Source organism: Dermacentor variabilis, chromosome 2 (assembly GCF_050947875.1).
Source record: "Dermacentor variabilis isolate Ectoservices chromosome 2, ASM5094787v1, whole genome shotgun sequence".
Lineage (NCBI taxonomy): Eukaryota > Metazoa > Arthropoda > Arachnida > Ixodida > Ixodidae > Dermacentor > Dermacentor variabilis.
The window spans coordinates 244,396,701-244,414,941 of record NC_134569.1 but is presented as its reverse complement, the minus strand read 5'-3'; the positions used below and the strand labels follow the sequence as shown (position 1 = coordinate 244,414,941).

General features: G+C 44.7%; 1 protein-coding gene across 1 annotated transcript in view; it reads right to left on the bottom strand.

The window, feature by feature from the left end:
* The window catches only part of TppII (Tripeptidyl-peptidase II), a 251,298-nt gene that overhangs the window by 197,414 nt on the left and 35,643 nt on the right, over nucleotides 1-18,241 (bottom strand). The window contains exons 5-6 of the mRNA XM_075682793.1: nucleotides 11,571-11,704; nucleotides 4,393-4,490 (exon numbers count right to left, since the gene is read on the bottom strand). Of these exons, the coding sequence (XP_075538908.1) occupies nucleotides 4,393-4,490; nucleotides 11,571-11,704 (232 nt within the window). The remainder of the gene's footprint in view (nucleotides 1-4,392; nucleotides 4,491-11,570; nucleotides 11,705-18,241) is intronic.

The following is an 18,241-nucleotide window of genomic DNA, read 5'->3' as shown; positions in this document are numbered from 1 at the left end:
GGTCGCTTGTGTTGTGCCTGTATTTAAGAAAGGCTACCCTACATTACTATCAAACTATCGCCTTATATCACTGACGGTTACATCTTGCAAGCTTTTAGAGCATATTATCTCAAATTACATGACGGAATTTCTTGAAAAACGTGGTATTCTGTCCCCGTGCCAACACGGGTTTCGTAAGGGGCTGTCTACCACTACTCAGCTTCTCTCTAGCGTCTACGCTTTTGCCTCCGTTCTTGATAAAGCCGGCCAGGTTGATGTTATATTCCTCGATTTCAGCAAAGCCTTCGATAGGGTCTCTCATTTTGGTTTGATAACAAAACTAAGCAACTATGGGCTTCCACCTAACATTATAAACTGTATCTGTGCATATTTGAGCATGCACAGACAATTCGTCGATGTTGAGGGCCATTACTCTGGATGTCTCCCCGTAAATTCGGGAGTGCCGCAGGGAAGCGTGCTCGGACCGCTACTTTTCCTAGTATATATTAATGACATAACAGCATGCATAGACGATAGTGTGAGTATTAAATTGTTCGCGGACGACTGCTTACATTACAAAGAGATTAAAGATGCCAATGATCAAGTGATCCTGAATAAAAGTCTTACTGCGATTTCTGACTGGTGCGACACCTGGGAAATGAAACTCAATCAAGAAAAAACGGTTTTTATGCGCATTACCAACAAAAAACACCCTTTAACATATCAATACACTATTAATCAATCCACGGTCTCTGCGACAAACTCTTTTAGATATTTGGGTGTAACCATCAACAATCGTCTAACCTGATCGCAACACATTGATAATGTTTGTGCGTCTGCTCGACGTAAACTCGGCCTACTGAGACACAAGCTGAAACATTCTCCTCCATCCGTGAAACAATTGGCATTCAACACACTCGTAAGGTCACGATTAGAATATGCTTGCGTCGTCTGGGACCCATTCACGAAAAAGAATATTAAAAAACTAGAAAACAAACAGGCTTGCCATCCGCTACATATATAATTGTTATGGACGTTATGACTCCCTCTCTCAATTGATTAATGAAAATAATATTGCCACCCTAGAATCCCAAAGAAAGGTAACACGCCTAACATTGCTTTTCTGCCTTTGGAAAAGGGAACTACAACTTGGTCATTCAACCTGTCTCCAGCCGCTACCAGCTAGAGCTACCAGAAATTATCACCCCGACAAGATAACCCCTATTTTTGCGCGTACAAATTGCTTTAAATATTCCTTCTTTCCTAGAACAATAAATGATTGGAACTCTCTGCCGACCGATGTATTCCTGTCCAATAACATATTACATGCCACTGAAAAACTGCATTTCAAATAAACGTGTGACCGCATGAGTACTTTCATGCGTGTCAGCATGAAAAAAAAAAAAAACAACCTGTGTAAACTGTGTAAACTGGTACTGTAAATATTTCTCTCCTTTCAATTCAATCCCTTGCATTGTATGCTTGTAGAATGTGTTTTTTATGTATTTATATCATCCTTCAATGTACCTCATATGATTCAATGTATTTCACATTTCATATGCACTTCTTTTTCTCGAACGTATTTAATTACATTACTGTATGAACGTATTCCCTCCTGCCTGGGCCACAAGTTGGCCTGCAGTATTCTGTAAATAAAAATAAATAAAAATAATCTGCCTTCCCACGCGTTTTGTATTGGAGGTTGCGTAATCTAGAGTTTCGGTGACCCGTTGAAGCCAAAGGCCGATAAAGCATTTGCTCCCTGATGCCGGCGCTTTTTCATGATAGCGTCAACCCAGTTTGGGTGAGGCTATCAGCCAGGGAGGGTAGTGCAAGTGAAAGTGTGGCTGGCTTCTCAATTTGTACCGCCTATGTGAAGATATCATCAACATGGCATGAAACCATATCATTCGTCGCTGACTCCCAGATTCAATGAAATGAATCGTTTTCTCATTCAAATTTGCTATTTTTTTATTGCCCGACAATTTGGTAAATTCTGTGGACCCTTTTAAAAACAGAAACATGGATTGGCAACTGTACTTATTTGCATAAAAGCTCGAATTTCAATGCAAGAAAACTTCAATATAACGAACCGAACTGCCGGTTTTACCTGCCTCGCTATATCGAGTTTTAACTGTACGTCAGAGACACATAATTTTTTGGTGACAAAGCAAATACAGAACAAATTTTCTAACACTACTTTCAGAACAGCTGATCTCACTGCGCAGTTGCAGTCGTCGTAGATACTGTTGCCACTTGCGCTGCAGTGCCTGCTGCTAGCAGACGGCAGAGCATGGAAGGGCAACTTTATAGGGCCACTCACCAGGCCTAAACATTTTGAGCTGATAAGTGCAGTGCAAAGTGCATAAAATGTGCACTATTGATCGTGTCTGCTAAGTGTCACATCTCTATGCACCGTGAAAAGAGCATAAATTTCAAACTGAATGCCTTTTGCCCATCTCCTCATAGGTGCCGCACTCCTAACCAGAGGGTAGACATCAATCGCACAAGTGCACCTACATACATGGCAGTGCTGTAACTCACAGTGACACATGACTGAGAGTTTTTGAAGAAAACATCCTTTATTTGTTTAATCTGTTGCTACAATAGATTAGCTAAAATTTAGAGAAATAATAAAACATAGAAAGTGGATGTCTGCATGTTTTTGTTTTACTTCGTAGCGTAGCAAGCGAGATGTACTTCCGTTTCATCTGCTTGTTCCAATGTCGTGCAGCCACGTCCACAGAGAACGAAACTATCTCATTTTCTACTGTGTTCCAGCACCGCAATCATGCTCTTTCATCCTCTCGTGTCTGCCTCAGTGCTCACGATTCTGGAAGTGATGTTCAGTAACATGGAAAGTTGGGCTAGTTGGTGAGTAATCATCATACCTTGCTGGTGAAGCAGCGCACTGGCGCGGACACAGTGAAGACACACAAGAAAAGACGACATTCGCTGCACTCGCAACTCGCAAGTTGCGAGTGCAGCGAATGTCGTTTTTCTTGTGTGTCTTCACTGTGTCCGTGTCAGTGCGCTGCTTCACCAGCAAGGTATGATGTGGAAGTGATTATACTGCTAATCAGGTGTTCTCATGCAGGGCGTGCAAAATCATCCACAGCGCAAAATGAGACAAATGTAACAGCTTGCACATGAGACCGTCACCGGAAGTGCGCCACTCAACAAAAAAGTGAGTGAAAAACAAAAGGATGAAGGTGGGGAGCCGTGATGCATTCGTCACACGATCCTCTGGCACTAATGTGGGAGAACGAAGGCAAGTAATTTCGCTTGCGGAGGCTAGATGGGGCAAGTGGAGAGAGCGTCTATGTTGACGGTGATGCTCGCCTCCTGAAATCGTGGGTTTGCGGCACTTCAAATACTTTTTGCGGTAGAAGACTTCTTAGAGCTACTTAGAGCTCCTTAGAACGGAAGTTGTTACACTCCGTAAGAACTTCAAGCGGCCAAAATTTGCCATGTGGCCTGTGAGGGGCCCTTTAAGATTTTTTCGCCCTCCTGAATGGTTGAAGGAGGCTGTACTGTTCACTGTAGTACACAGAACTAGTGATACAGAGTACAGAGGCTTGGGAACACAATGCACATCAGGACACTAACCTTCTCGGTTTGGCCTTTGCACTTGCCGCTGATTATGCCCAAGCATGTGCCTCGCACATGGACAGTCTAGTGCAGCCTTGGCAAGCGCAAAGGAGGAGACATGCACGCTAGAGGGCAGGTAGCTGCACGTATCCTGCGCACCCCCCCCCCGTCCTCCCTATCACGCGCTTGATCACGTTACTACACGTTCACCCGCTTCCCACCCCCCCTCCTTGCGCTGAGGGAATTGTCAGTTCTCATGTTTCCGAGCACTCCAACCTGGCACTTGCCCCACGGTCCCTGCAAGTTATTTAACAACAAGAGAAATGGCGCAGAGGTGTTTTTGTTATACCACATCCCGTTGCCCGAGCTTGATGGTGTTTTTTGCAGTTCAGACTTTTAACATGAAAGGACACTTGCAGATAACTTTTGCCTTGGCCGACATTTTTATAATTTTTTGCTAGATTTACCTCCATACAGGCTCCAAGTACATGTTTGAAATGGTCAAAAGCTTTGTTACATCGAAAGCGTGTCACGAAATTACTTCATTAAATCGTGAAAGGAAATACACAGTGTTCGATGGAACTAAGATAGGGAAATAAAAATAGTTCGTTACATAGCAAATTTCGTTAAATCTAGGTTCGCTTTATCGAGGTTTGACTGTATCAGCATTTGCACATTTGCTCATGTTCACAGTAATATGCATCTTACTGCAGAGACGAACACTGTGAATGCAACACATGTAAAAGTGAGAGTAAAAACCACCACTGCAGTGCCAAGCCAACCAAGCCCTGCAATGCACGGTGCCTCGAGGGTGAAACGTACCTTCCTTGGTAAGGGTGGCAAACTGAAGCGTCTCACTGTAGTTGCCCAGCAGGGCACAGCTCGCCAGGTCACCCCGCTCTGAAGTATCTACAGCTGCCCTGTGCACAAAAGACATGGCATATACTGCAGTAGCAAGGTTGAGTGCACATTACAGACAAACATTATGTGCAATTTCATCAGTGTCATCAACCTAGTTGCAGTTTAACACTTACCAGGCTGTGCTTATAGCCATCGATATCCCGTTATCGATGCTTTCAATTTCAAATTTTGCCGTGCTCAGGACGCTTTCGGACAGCTATCATCATCCAGCGCATAAAAAAGCAACTATATTTTTAGTTTCGCTTTTGTGTTTCTTTTTTCACCTAGGGGGATTTTTAAAGCACCTTTTAGTTGGGCATGATGTGCATTCGTAGCTTCCAACATGACATTGACGTCGTGCGCAGATGGCCTTCGGAAATGGCGAATTTCAGCGGATTCTGAAGAGTTTGCATCAAAATTTTGTTATGGTAGTAGCAGCACAGACTCAGAAGATGATTTTGATTCATCAGACTTCAGCACAGAGGACAAAAGCACATCAAGTAGCCCTGGAATGTCGATAGGTAGCCGCCGGCAGGTTTCGTTTTTTACTCCGAACCATTTCGTCGCTGCCGCATTCAGATCTAAAGGTGTCCAATGTGTTCTAAAGGTTCTTATCTGCAGGGTGTCAACGTCGTTTGAGCAGGACTACTCACCAGTGGCAGCGCAAGGTGGTGGCCAGGAGTGGACCTCGGCATTGCACAATTATTATGTCCACAGTGCCACGCGGCGGTTCGCAAGAGCCACTAAGGCTAACATTTTTGTGTATAAAGAGCCTCTACAGATAGAAAGCTTACATTTGGAGGAATGTTAGATATAGGCTTTTTGTTCAAAATGTATATTTCGAAATGTCTTTATGTTCTCTTGGCGCAAAGCAGCATCGATGTTTTTACAGAGTTTTCTCATTTTTGTAACAAACTTTTCTATTATATAATTTTTTTTAAACAATTGTTAACAAATGCTTGCAGGAAAATAATACCATTAGAAAGCACATTCCTTCTTCTACAAATTGATACCATACATTCTAATAACAAGCACCTGCTGTAGCAGTAAAAAAATCATTTACTAGACTACACAAAAATTGCCTATTTTCCCGCAGACAGGTAAGTGTTAACAAGTGCACAGCTTAAACGAGACAAAGAATAAGACACAAACCAAGCGCTAACTTGCAACTTAAGTTTAGCCAGAGCATACAGCCCACATAACGCACTACAGATATGTCAGTGAGCTGTATTGTTGCACAGCAATGAACATAAGTTTCTAGAAAGAATGCTGTGATTTGGGTGTACAAGGTGCATTACAAGACGACTATGACGTTCATGGCCTCCTATGCATAATGCAGTCTGCACACTTTTCTTGTTTCTTTCTTGTACACTGTCAGCTCCAAATAAAGTCCAATTGCGAGTTAGCATTTGTCTTTCATCTACAGTGATATCCTGATATAACTAACTTCAAGGGACCATGACAATTTGTTGATTATTCTGAAAGGTTGTTTTAGTGAAAGCTCCAAAATTAACCCTTCCACCCTTCATACCATCAGAGCATCGGTTGTCACTGTATAGGCCGCCCACAAGAACATCAGCGTATGGTCACCTTCAAAGCACAAGGGTATTGTTTTATTTTTGTAATTTTCTTTTTTTCCACATCCCTTGCTGCAGACGTCGCAACTGTGTCCCTTGATGTGGACACCTGAGCTATTCTAAGAGCATTATATTCTAAGCTATTCTAAAACGCAAGTGCATGTAAACTACACCATCCGGAAAGGGCAGGCCGTGTGGCATCCCTGGGAGCATGGAGGTTACTGTAGCAGCGCGGCTATCACCTCCAGAGCCGGTGAGAAGACCACAACGGTTCAAGGCATGTAGCACGAGAATAGAACACACTGGTAGCTCGATCTGAGCACTCTCGGGATCCCACGACACCATGGCTGGTCGGTCTAAACAAACCGTGGCCATGGTGGCTACCTCTCTGCACCACCTTTCACAGTTGCATTTCTTGGCGTAACAGCCACCATAGGAAGAAGTTCAAAAGAAAGAAGAGGCATGCACAAGAAGTAGAACGAAAGAAGGAAGAGGTGCACCTCCATTGCTAGGCAACACTTGTCTGGACGGAGCTCACACGCTCAAAACGTTGTAGCCTCCAAAACAGAAATAAAGAAAGAATGTCCACCAGTGCTTTTCTCCTGTCACGCTGGCTCAGGTTTTCTTGAGCCTATGCACTGCGGTGTGCACTTTATGCACCGTGTCGTCTGCTAGCCTACTTCTCTGCCTGCTGTGAAGGACAGACTAAAAGCGGGATATGCATTCGCAGTACTGCGGCGTTAACATGACAGGGAAACTGAATAACTATCACTATTCGGAAAATTTCAGTATTCTGAAGTTCGTAGTACAGAAATACTTTTACACTGAAAGTATAAGCAGTCAGATTTATGAAATGCTTGTTAATCTGAAAAGGTCATTAATGTGGTGTGAGCAGTAATGAGTTTTCAGTGTACTTCATTGTCCCATTTAAAGCAAGTGCTTTCTTTAAACCTGAAAGTACGAACCAACAGGCCCATGAACATGTTCTATTAAGTCATCAGCTTATTTTACATTCACTACAGGATGAACGCCTCTACCAGTGGTCTCCAGGTACTCATGTCTAGCATCAGACGACTCTGTGCCAACTCTCCGAATTACCTAATCACATCACTTCATGTGTGCCATCTTTAAGTACGCCTCCCTTCCCTTAGCACAAATTCGGTTACGCTTAACGGAGCACAGGCTGTCTGCCCTAGACATTACATGGCCTGATTAACTCTTTCCCCACCATGGGGAAAATACATATTTTTGGTAGGTCACGCCAGATTCTTTTTTTTTTTTCAGAAGGAACCACTGCACTCAATATTTTATTTAACATTTAAACAAAAAGCACAATGAATGCACTTTTCACACACAAAAGCTTTCTTAACAAGTTGTATGTCATAAAAAAAGATATAAATTGCCAGAATCAAGGTTGTGGGATAAAACTGAACAAAGTTTGCAAAGACATGCTTGTAGTATCTAAGAAAAAAATGTAACAAAAATTATGAGATATACAAAATGTATTGCTGTTTAATAGGTACTATCTCTGAAAAAACCGAACTTTTCAGTGAACAGGTATTCTGCTACAAAAATTTAACTGCAAGCACCACAGTTGGACATGCCGGGCTGGAGCCGTCGATGTTCCAGGCTGATTTGCAGCGTCGTCGCTCTCAGATTCGAAATCCAACGAAAAGGCAGCATCCACAGGCTCACTATTGCTTGATCCATCAATAAAACCAGCCGTAGACGCAGCAGAATCGATTTTTCGAAGTGCGTGCGCCGCTCTCCGAGACAGCCATTTTTGCTTTCTACTTTCACGATCGTGAAACGTTGGAGCACATTAAAAGATTACCACCTGATGGGCAAAAAGCAAACTGCTCTGAAAAGTTCTCTTTCTTCACGTCCGATGGCGCAGAGTATCCGTGAGTGGCGCGGAAGGTCTCGAAAGTGCCATTTCAAACCATCGATAGTGGGCAGCCATTTTTGCTTTCTACTTTGATGATCACAAAAACTTCGGAGCGGATTCAAAAATCACCGCCTGGTGGGAAGAAATAGAACTGCTTAGAAAACAAATATACAGTTCTCCTCCTTCGCGTCCGACGGCACATTGTGTCTAAGAGCAGTGCAGGAGATCTTGAAAGGGACACTTCAAACCATCGATAGCAGGTTAACCCTTTGAGGGTCAAATTATTTTGAAAAAAACTTTCCCAGGTGGTCAAATTACTTTATTGCGGATCTTGAATGTACAAAATGTATAAATTCGGGAATAAATAGTAAAAAATAATTAGGAACAGTATCTTGGTGTCGGCATCACTCAGAACTGCAAAATGTTCAATAGTATTTCCGAGCGTGGTACTCCTTGAAACACAGGTCTACCCACACCGCCTTATCGCAGTCTGCACACCTAAAATGCGTGTCTGTTCTCTTGGAGCGATAAGTTGTGTTGGTGCACACATGACATCTCTGCGTGCGGCTGCCTTGGGCAGAGGTCTGAGGCACCCTCTCGTGTGAGCGCGTTGCTGCGAAGAGTGAGAATACCTCATGAGCGGTGGTGATAAACAAGCTAAGAGCAGTGCCAATCAAGATAGAAATTAGCTTCCGCTGCCCCTGCAAGAGAGTTCCGACAAAGAAAAAAATGACGTTTCGCACGCCTCCGTTGCGATCACGCGGCGAAATCGAAACCGCCAAAGGGGCGTTGCCGCAGTCTGAGCGACGCGCTGAAGCTAGCAATCAGCTCTGTTTATCTCCCCAAGAAGGTAGCACCAATTTCAAACGCATCATGTAAGTGCTAAGAGGTGGCAGCACCTCCCGGTGAGCACGCACCGTCATTATGGCACGAAATTTCAAACGGAGGGTCGGAACCGTACCTGTACGGCAAAGACCTTGTGGGACAGAAAACCGCCACCGTACATGCACGGTGAAAACCTTCAAAGGGTTAATGATGCTCAGAGGGCATGGTAGGGAAAGAATTAAGCCCACTTCTTTCTCTTACATCAACTGAAATATCAGTTACACCTGTTAAATCTATACTGCTGTCTCACATGATGTCCATCATTTTCCATTCCATCACTCACTGCAGAGTTTGTTGCTTTTTTTCTGAAGTTTATTACTAAATTTCAGAGTTCCGCATTTGCTCCAAGCTTCGGCATTTGTGCCATGGATGACTGAGTAAGTGTGGCAGTTGCAAAGGTTCGTTTTATGGGTGCTGGCTATACAAACATTATTAACTGTAGCCAGTGTCATCATGAAGTATGCGGTTAGGTTGTCAACTTCAACATGCCTTCAGTACAAATTTCTGTGCATATCGACATGCCTTCAATGCAAGTTTCCGTGTATATCGCTCCTTGTAATATGCATCTTCACTTCATTTTTTCCAAACATTTCATTTATGGCTACCACAAGTCCAAAAAGTTTGCAGCAAGGCCTCCACTATTATTAATTGCGATGGCGTTCAAAGTGCGTGATCGGAGAAGTAAATAAGGTCCAAGCAGAGGGTCATTATTTTTATCAACCATTACACTGCAAACTTACTCAAGTGTACACTGGTACTCTACAAGCACGAAAATTGGACAGAAGTGATCCCATACTTGCAAACATACATCTCAACTTACTTCAAACTGGCTGTCATTAGAATAAAACACAGTTTGTGTGCTACTAGGAGCCTTCTCGTAAACAGACTTGCACAAGTTACAGAAAAAAGTAAATGATTGTAATTACTTCATTCAAAAGTGCAACTGTTTACAATGACCCACTGCTGCACCACGAAAATAAGTAAGCCATTACAAAAAGTATCCAATTACATTTGCAATACTTTCCTACAAACATTTATCAACACTGTGCAAACACAGTAAATAGAACAAGCTGGCCTGGGTCTTTCAGTGCATCCTTTGCTGCTCTTCACACACAGTTTATTTTCACTAATAGTTGCTTTTCTAAATTTTAGTCAGTTATCATTCCTCCTTTTCTTGTGGAGAAGTCAGCTGCTGTATATTAAAGCTTGCTAGATGTGGCTCGCTAGAGGAGAGGGCAGTACTACAGAAGACCTTGTAACGCATCAGCATCAAACCGAAAAATTAGCAAATAGAGGTTGCAACAATGGAAACAATGGAAAAAGTGATGCCGGAACATGAATGTCCTGACGTGGTGGTGCTCGTGCCACACAGAAAGGTGAACTCATCGTACGATGCAGAATGCAATGCTGACAATGCAGGAAGCGTTACCTGCCTTAAGATGGCAATAAAAAAAAACACTGACCACTGAGTTTGCCTGTCCGAACATGCGCGACTGCAGGCGTTCCACTCTAGGTCAAGCCAAGTTCAAGCGTTCAAAGCCACAACATTACCTGCAGCATGTCTCATCAATTAAGGTAACTGGTTACAAGTAAGTGGCTACTGAAAAAGGTAATTGAATTACAGTGTGTGTTGCCAAGTAAAAAAAATGTAATAGATTATTTACAAACCATCTGAAAACTGTAACTGCCTACAAAGAATTACATGTAATCTTTTGCGTACAAGTCTGCTTGTAAACAATAACATGCATGGAGCTTTTGCATTTGCACTTAAAACACATACCTGCATTTACACATTCGTGGCACTGTGACACAATACCCAAATTAAACAGATTGAATCATTTATGAGTATTTACAGTTGCCGCTAGAAAAACCTGTCTTTGAAAAAGAACCAAGCTGTTTCCTCCACATCAGGTGACCAATCATCAACATGCCTGTCTGGCAGGATTCCCGGAATAAGCATTCACCTTCCATTATCCGTGCAAAGGCATCTCACATGAAAAGTACGAAGAAATGCCATCAATGTGTCTTCAATCAAGTGATTAACTCAATCAGGTGATAAACAAGCCCAACTCAAAGCACTTCTTTAAACGTGATAGCGTTAATGGCCCCATGCCGCAGAAAATCTGGTGTCGGCATCTCGCGTCAACCGTCGTTTCGGTAAAAAATCATTCTGATCCATGTAAACCCTACCACGCATACTCAACCACATAGACCCACCATGTAATGCAAAGAAGTTACTGGACTAAACGAATTTCTCACAGTAATATACGTCAGAAAAATAATGAAGTACAACTTGCACACAACCTACAGACATGATAGCATCAATTGTAATTTGAATATACGAGAAAACATAATTCTCTTGCACAGAAACTCAAACAAACCCCTTTTCCACCATTTCTACCATTCACAGACTGGCCACAGTGTCAGCCATTTGCGTGCAAATCTTGGAGGCCACAGAGCGGTGTGCCAGGCTGCTAGCAACACCTCCAGATGCCACTCGCCTCCACCACATCACGGCTCACGCAAGGGGCCGCGTTTCTACCAGAAAGCCCATCTTTGTGCATAGCGTTCAGCAGCAGCGTTTCCCAGTAAACATTACGGTTACATAAGCTGCAGTTGCCGGGAAGCATGAGAAACAGACAGGCATCTTTGAACGCTATAGTGTTCCAATCTTAAAGGCGAAGCTTGAGCGTCCTCGAAATTTTACAATAATTAAAATAAACAATGAATTAATGTTGAAGGGAAGGCACCTCCACGTGGCCCCGTCGTGGAAGACAACACAGTCGTACACAGGCCCCTGGTCCTCAAACTTCTTCTCCAGGCTGGCCAACACCTCCACCTGAGCTTCTCGTTCCTCACGCTCTAGCCGTTGCTCCAGGCTCAGCTGCAGAGGACACGGAAAACAAGTCAACCAAGAAAAATTGTCTGCTTCCTCAAGACTAGCCGAGTGAATACGTCTGCCCTGAAAAAAATGCACGCGCCTGCACCATGGGTGGCCTGTGCATTTATTCCAGCAACTTTAACCTCACAAAAAGCCCAATGTATCATGCTCATTACGCTGAGTTTTGATATCTTAAAATTATGAGTGAATCACAGGAGACTTAGCACATTATTCATAACAGCATTTCTTAGCCAGTTTCGTTGTGGACAGTTCAGCAAACCCATCACACATATTTTAGTCAAGTGAAATTCATTGTACTTTTGTTTTTTTGGTATGAACGTATCTCGTAGCCAGAAACAAAGGTGAGCAAGTTCTTTTAATTTTTCTTGACATGAAAGGGTCTCTGGGCTTTGTGGGATTAAAATAAGATTGCTGATTTATTGATACCCTGTTTCGGCTGAAATTTCACAGGAGGATTACATCTTTTTGATCTGTGTTGTTCAATCAAGCACTTGACATTTTGTATGCCTAGTTTGTCCAGAAAAAAAGTTATATAAGTTCTATCATATTGCCGCCGACCATCGACCACTTTGCTTCCACTGCAGCGAACCAGGCCACATTGCCCGCTACTGCCCTTATCCAGACGCTGGAGTCTGCGCCTTTTCGCCAGCCACTTCCATTCACTGCGATGACCGTCGCGCCCTGCGCAGTGATCAGCTGTCGACCAGCCAGGCAGCTTCCCCACATCATTGCTGGCAGTCCCCGTCACCTGTGCGTTACACTTCCCCAAACCACCAGAGTTTCACCATTGACGTCGGCAGGGGTGGTCGCTCCCCTAGCCCGTGCCGGGGAAACAACAGCGACCTCCGGGGGGGGGGAGGTTGCCCTGTGTCGAGACAACAAAAATACCCCCCACGCTCTCCGCGAAGATGACATGACGACGAGGAATGCTAACGCCGTCGAAGACGGCATGACAATGACTACTCATGCCAACGAAGGCGATATGACGACGACAAATACTCACGCCGACGACGTTGCTCGTGCCGATCCCAGCATTCTGTTGGATGGACATCACGTCACCGCACTTGTTGATACTGGCGCAGACTTCTCGATTATGTGGCGAGAGCTCACCAACCGAATTAGGAAAGTGAAGGCGCCGTGGACAGGGCCCATATCAGAAGTGCCGGGGGTCAGCTAATGACACCAATGGGAACATGTACCACCCGAATCCACATTGGTAACTCTAGCTTCGTTGCCACTTTCGTCATTCTTCCCGACTGCTGCAAAAACCTTATCACTGCTGATCAAGATCACGGCGCAGTCATAAACATTCCAGCACATATGGTGACATTTTCTGCCAGCCCATACGGCAACACAATGAATGACAGGCAGCATGAGCGTTTGCAAGTCGCCGATGATGTGACCATTCAGCCGCGATCCTGCCGCCTTGTATCTGTATCATGCAAGAAGCCGTACCACGGGGATGTGATCGTGGTGCAAATCATTGCACTACTGCTCACACGAGGTGTTTCCTTTGCTAGAGGCATACCCGACATGACTTATGGGCATGCAGAAGTTCTTTTAACGAACTTCAGCAACGAACGCCATTACATCCAGAAGGGTACCGCAATTGCGTACTGTGACGACATCACCCACATGAAAGATTGTTTTGCTCTACAAGAAACGATTGTGCCGCCCTCACCACTGTCTGTCAATGTTAGCTCCACCCTGTCGCCTTCCGAGCGCCAGCATCTATTGGAGCTGATACACCAGTTCGAAGATTGCTTTTCGACTATGTCAAAGGTCACACAAACACCACTGACCAAGCACCTTATCATCACGGATGATACTACACGGCCGATTCGACAAAATCCCTACCATGTAGCCCCTAAGGAATGCAAAGAGATTCAAAAGCAAGTGCAGAAGATGCTCGAGGATGATTTAATACAGCCTTCGAAAAGTCCCTGGGTGTCAGCCGTGGTCTTAGTCAAAAAGAAAGACGGCAGTTTGCAATTCTGCATAGCTTACTACAAATTAAACCAGGCCCCGAAGAAAGACCTCTATCCGCGGCCACACATTGACAATTCGCTGGACAGGCTGCAGCATGCATGTTATTTTTCATTAATGGACCTATGAAGCAGGTATTGGCAGATCAAGTTCGATGAGAGAGGTTTTGAGAAAACCTTCGTGACCCCCGATGGTCTTTACGAATTTAAGGTACTTCGGTTTGTGCTCAGTGCCTGCCACTTTTCAACGTCGAATGGACACCGTACTATCAGGCCTGAAGTGGCAAAGATGTTTGGTCTATCTAGACGACATCATACGTAGTGTTCTCAGCTACATTTGAGGAGCATCTAAGCCGGTTACTCTCTGTTCTCCAAGCTATACGCTTGGCTGGCCTAATGTTAAAGCCCAAGAAGTGTCATTTTGGTTTCAGTGAACTGTGCTTCCTCGGCCACGTCTTCAGTCACGAGGGTGTACGACCTGATCCAGCCAAAATAGACACTGTGGCAAAGTTCCCCACACTATCTGACAAGAAGGCAGTGAGACGCTTCTTGGGACTGCGCGCCTATTACGGACGCTTTATTGTGAATTTTTCATGTATTGCTACGCTGTTAACATGCCTGACACGAGACGATGTTCCCTTTCTATAGGGGAAAAATGAGCAAGTAGCATTCAGCAAACTGCGCCAATGCCTGCAAATGCCTCCTGTTCTTGCGCACTTCGACCAAGGCGCCCCTGCAGCACTTCACACTGATGCAAGCAATGTTGGTCTGGGCGCTGTACTGGTGCAGTGGCAAGACGGCTCCAAAAAAGTAATCGCCTATGCTAACCGAACTGTCTCTCGTACAGAGGATAAATACTCAACTACCAAGAAGGAATGCCTTGCCATGGTGTGAGCGGTTATCAAATTTCGCCCATATTTGCACGGCCGTTCATTCGAGGTTGTCAGCGATGATCATTCTCTTTGTTGGCTGACTAACCTGAAAGACCCATCTGGCTGTCTGGTGGGCTGGAGTCTTAGGCTTCAGGAGTTTTAACATGACCATCATTTACAAGTCAGGAAAGAGGCACGCCGACTGCCTCTCGCGGTCACCCGTCGAGTCCGCAGGTAACGATGACGTGGATGTGGATGCAGCATTCCTGGCCATCGTCGATGCCGTCACTATTTCACAGGAGCAGCGTCACGACCCAGAGCTGCTCCCACTCATTAATTTCTTGGAAAGCCGAAGTAAAGACGTTACGCGACTGTACACCAGGGGACTACCGTCGTTTTGTCTCCGGAACGACGTTCCCTATAAGAATAACTTTTCTGACAGTGGCAGCACGTACCTGCTTGTCGTACCGGCATCAATTCGAAAAGAATTACTAAGAGCATGCTGCAATGAAACCACCGCAGGTCATCTAGGCTACACGAGAACATTGTCCCGACTCCAATGGAACTACTAATGTTTGAAGCTACCTGCTGCTGTAAAGCGTCAAGTACAAGCACGTGTGGACTGCCAAAGACCCTCTCGACAAGCCCGCAGGTCTCTTACATCCGGTCGAGGTCCCAGGCCAGCCATTCCCCCAAGTTGTAATGGATTTCCTGGGCCCATTTCCAACTTCTACAGCTGGCAACACATGGATCATTGTTGCCACCGATTACCTGACGTGGTACGCAGAGATGAAAGCTACTCAGCGGGGCACAGGATTACAAATCGAAACTAGGGAAGTCTGCAGCCGGGTGCACTCCCCAGGCGATACACCCCAAACACCACCGGGCGCCGGGCTCGGGAGCGCCTGTACCCATCTTGATTTTTGTTATCGGTGGGTGCCGGCGGTGGGTTTCCAGCTGTCCACCTACCGCAGCCGTGGCGGACGCCCTGCTCACTCGGCCACGACTGCACAGCAGCCAAAGCAGCTCATTGTTTCGTCGAACACATTGTCCTCGGGCACGGCACCCCAAAAGTAGTCATCACAGAGAGGGGAACTGCCGTCACTGCCGAACTTCTTGACTCGCTTCTCAGACTCACTGGTACAAGCCACAGGAAAACAACTGCTTGTCATCCCGAGACGAACAGACTAACCGAGCATCTTAACAGGACCCTCGCAGACATGCTTTGCATGTATGTCGACGTTGAACATAAAAACTGGGATCAGATTTTGCTTACGTTACCTTCGCTTACAATACCGCTCGACAAGAAACTGCGGGAATGACACCATTCAGCTTGGTCTATGGTCGCGAAGCCACGACAACGCTGGATGTCAAGCTGCCGCACGAGTTTGACGACCTACCTACTGACGTTGACGAATTTACTCAGCGGGCCGAAGAAGCAAGACAGCTTGCCCGCGTGCGTATTTGCATTCAGCAAGACCAAGATGCAAACCGGCACGATCTTCAACACAGGTCCGTTTTCTACACTCCTGGCGACAAAGTATGGATCTGGATACCCATAAGCCATCGTGGTCAGGCCATACAGAGTGATCCGCCTCCTGAGCAACGTGAATTACGAGGTCATTCCCAACAGTGACAACAGCTCCAGTTGCCACAAGCACTTACTCGAAGTGGTACTTGTAGTACGGATGAAGCCATACCTGTTCCCCTAACTTTTGCTTCTTTTTTTCGTTCTCGTTTTTTTTTTTGTGTGTGTGTGACTTTGTCCTGTTGTACTCTGTCTCACTGTGCCGTCCCGCTTAAATTGCGCATTGGGACGATGCTTCCTTGGGAGGGACGCAAATGCAGCGCCAGTACTCCGATGAAGTAGAGGGCAACGCGTGTAGGCATGAGCATATTTGTCAAGGACCAGTGAAGAAGAAGAAGTCGCAGTTGCACTCGGTATTAAAAAGGCAAACCGCCACTGTGCCTCTTGATTAAAGCTCTACGACTCCTGTTTTTGACATTGCGACAATATACACACCTCACGATCGAATATGTGAGCTGCTTCAGAGACATGATCTGCTTTTGCCAGCATGGGGAACTAATAACAAAGGCAAACAACAAATGTGTACAGTACTATTTTATCAGGCAATGCTAGGATTTCTAGAAATTCTAGGATTTTACATGCTAAAACCACAATAACATTCTGATGCATATCCTAGCAGGGGGCTCTGGATTAATTTTGACCCCCTGGAGTTCTTTAAAATGCGCCCAATGAACAGTACCCAGATATTTTTGCATTTCGCCCCCACTGAATTGCATCCACCACAGCCGGGACTGATCTCGCATCCTTGGGCTCACCAGCACAACACCAAAGTCACTATGCCACCATGGCAGGTTATAACCCACTTTCTATACAATAATTTCTGTAATAACAAAGTAGTGGTAAGTTTAAAATCAAGTCCATGAAACAAGAGCACAGGCTTGCAGACTTGCACAAATCCTCAAGAGAGAGTTCAAAGATTGGGACCACTCTAGAGACACATTCAAACACTGATCGCATGCTGGACAAAGTCACAATTCATGCTATAAATTACTGCACTATCAGCTACATACAGTTCATTAATTCAACTCCACTTAATTCAATTTTTGGCATAATTTGATACCAGCCAAGAGTCCTGGCCAATGCCCAAGCATTTCTATGAGCCCCAACTTTCATTATTTCAATTCTAAAATTGGCCTTCGCTGAATAATTCGAACTTGATTAGCCAGCATGCACCTGAGCTTACGGTGACCCAGATAGCAACCCCTTTAGTGGCAGCATCTGGCACAGCGGAGCTTAGGGGACAGTGAATGCATTCAGCACACACTACCTCTCGTCGAAAACGCCTATTTTCAGACTGCCCTACGAATATTTTCAAGCAATAACCGTAGCTCCTGATGTTCGTTTACGCTATTTACCCGATTCTAATGCGCTCTTATTTTTCAATTTTTTTTAAAGAAGATAGGGCCTAAAATTGCCTGGGCAGTGCAGTCAAACACAAAACCGAAACCGCCTTTGCATATGCTTTGCTGCATAACATGCATATAATTCGGCGAAGCTGACTGCCATTGTGCAATAATTTTACCTGCTAGAAAAACCGCATGCGCATTCAATTTCTACATTGTTTAGGAGCTTTAATGCTATTTCTATGTTAGTTTTCTACTTTGGGCACATAGACAATTGGCATGCGTTTAATTCGTGCACATGTTAGAATAGGGCAAATACATACTGCGAAATGAATCAATGTTTTTTTTTTTTTTTTCCTGCACCTTGCTTGATTCGACACAACGGATAACGATTCGATCGATTTTATTGGTCCCGTCAGGTTCGAATTTAATGGAAGTCGGCTGCATTAGAAGAATGGGACAAGCATTGCACTTGAGCAATGAGCACCTGATGCCACAAAGTAATGCAAATGTTTACTGTGCCTGAAAAAGCAGACTATTTTACTATCGAAGTTTCACTAGTATTAAGGGCTAAGTGTAGTTACTATAGTTTCCAAATCAGATTAGTAGCTGAATGTGCATCAGCAATATTTGTTGCTAGCCAAGGTTAAAAAAAACACTGCAGCAAGCAAGGTACAGTTCACCACAAAAGTTTACTGACTACAGGACCTGAGGAAATGCTGAATATCATC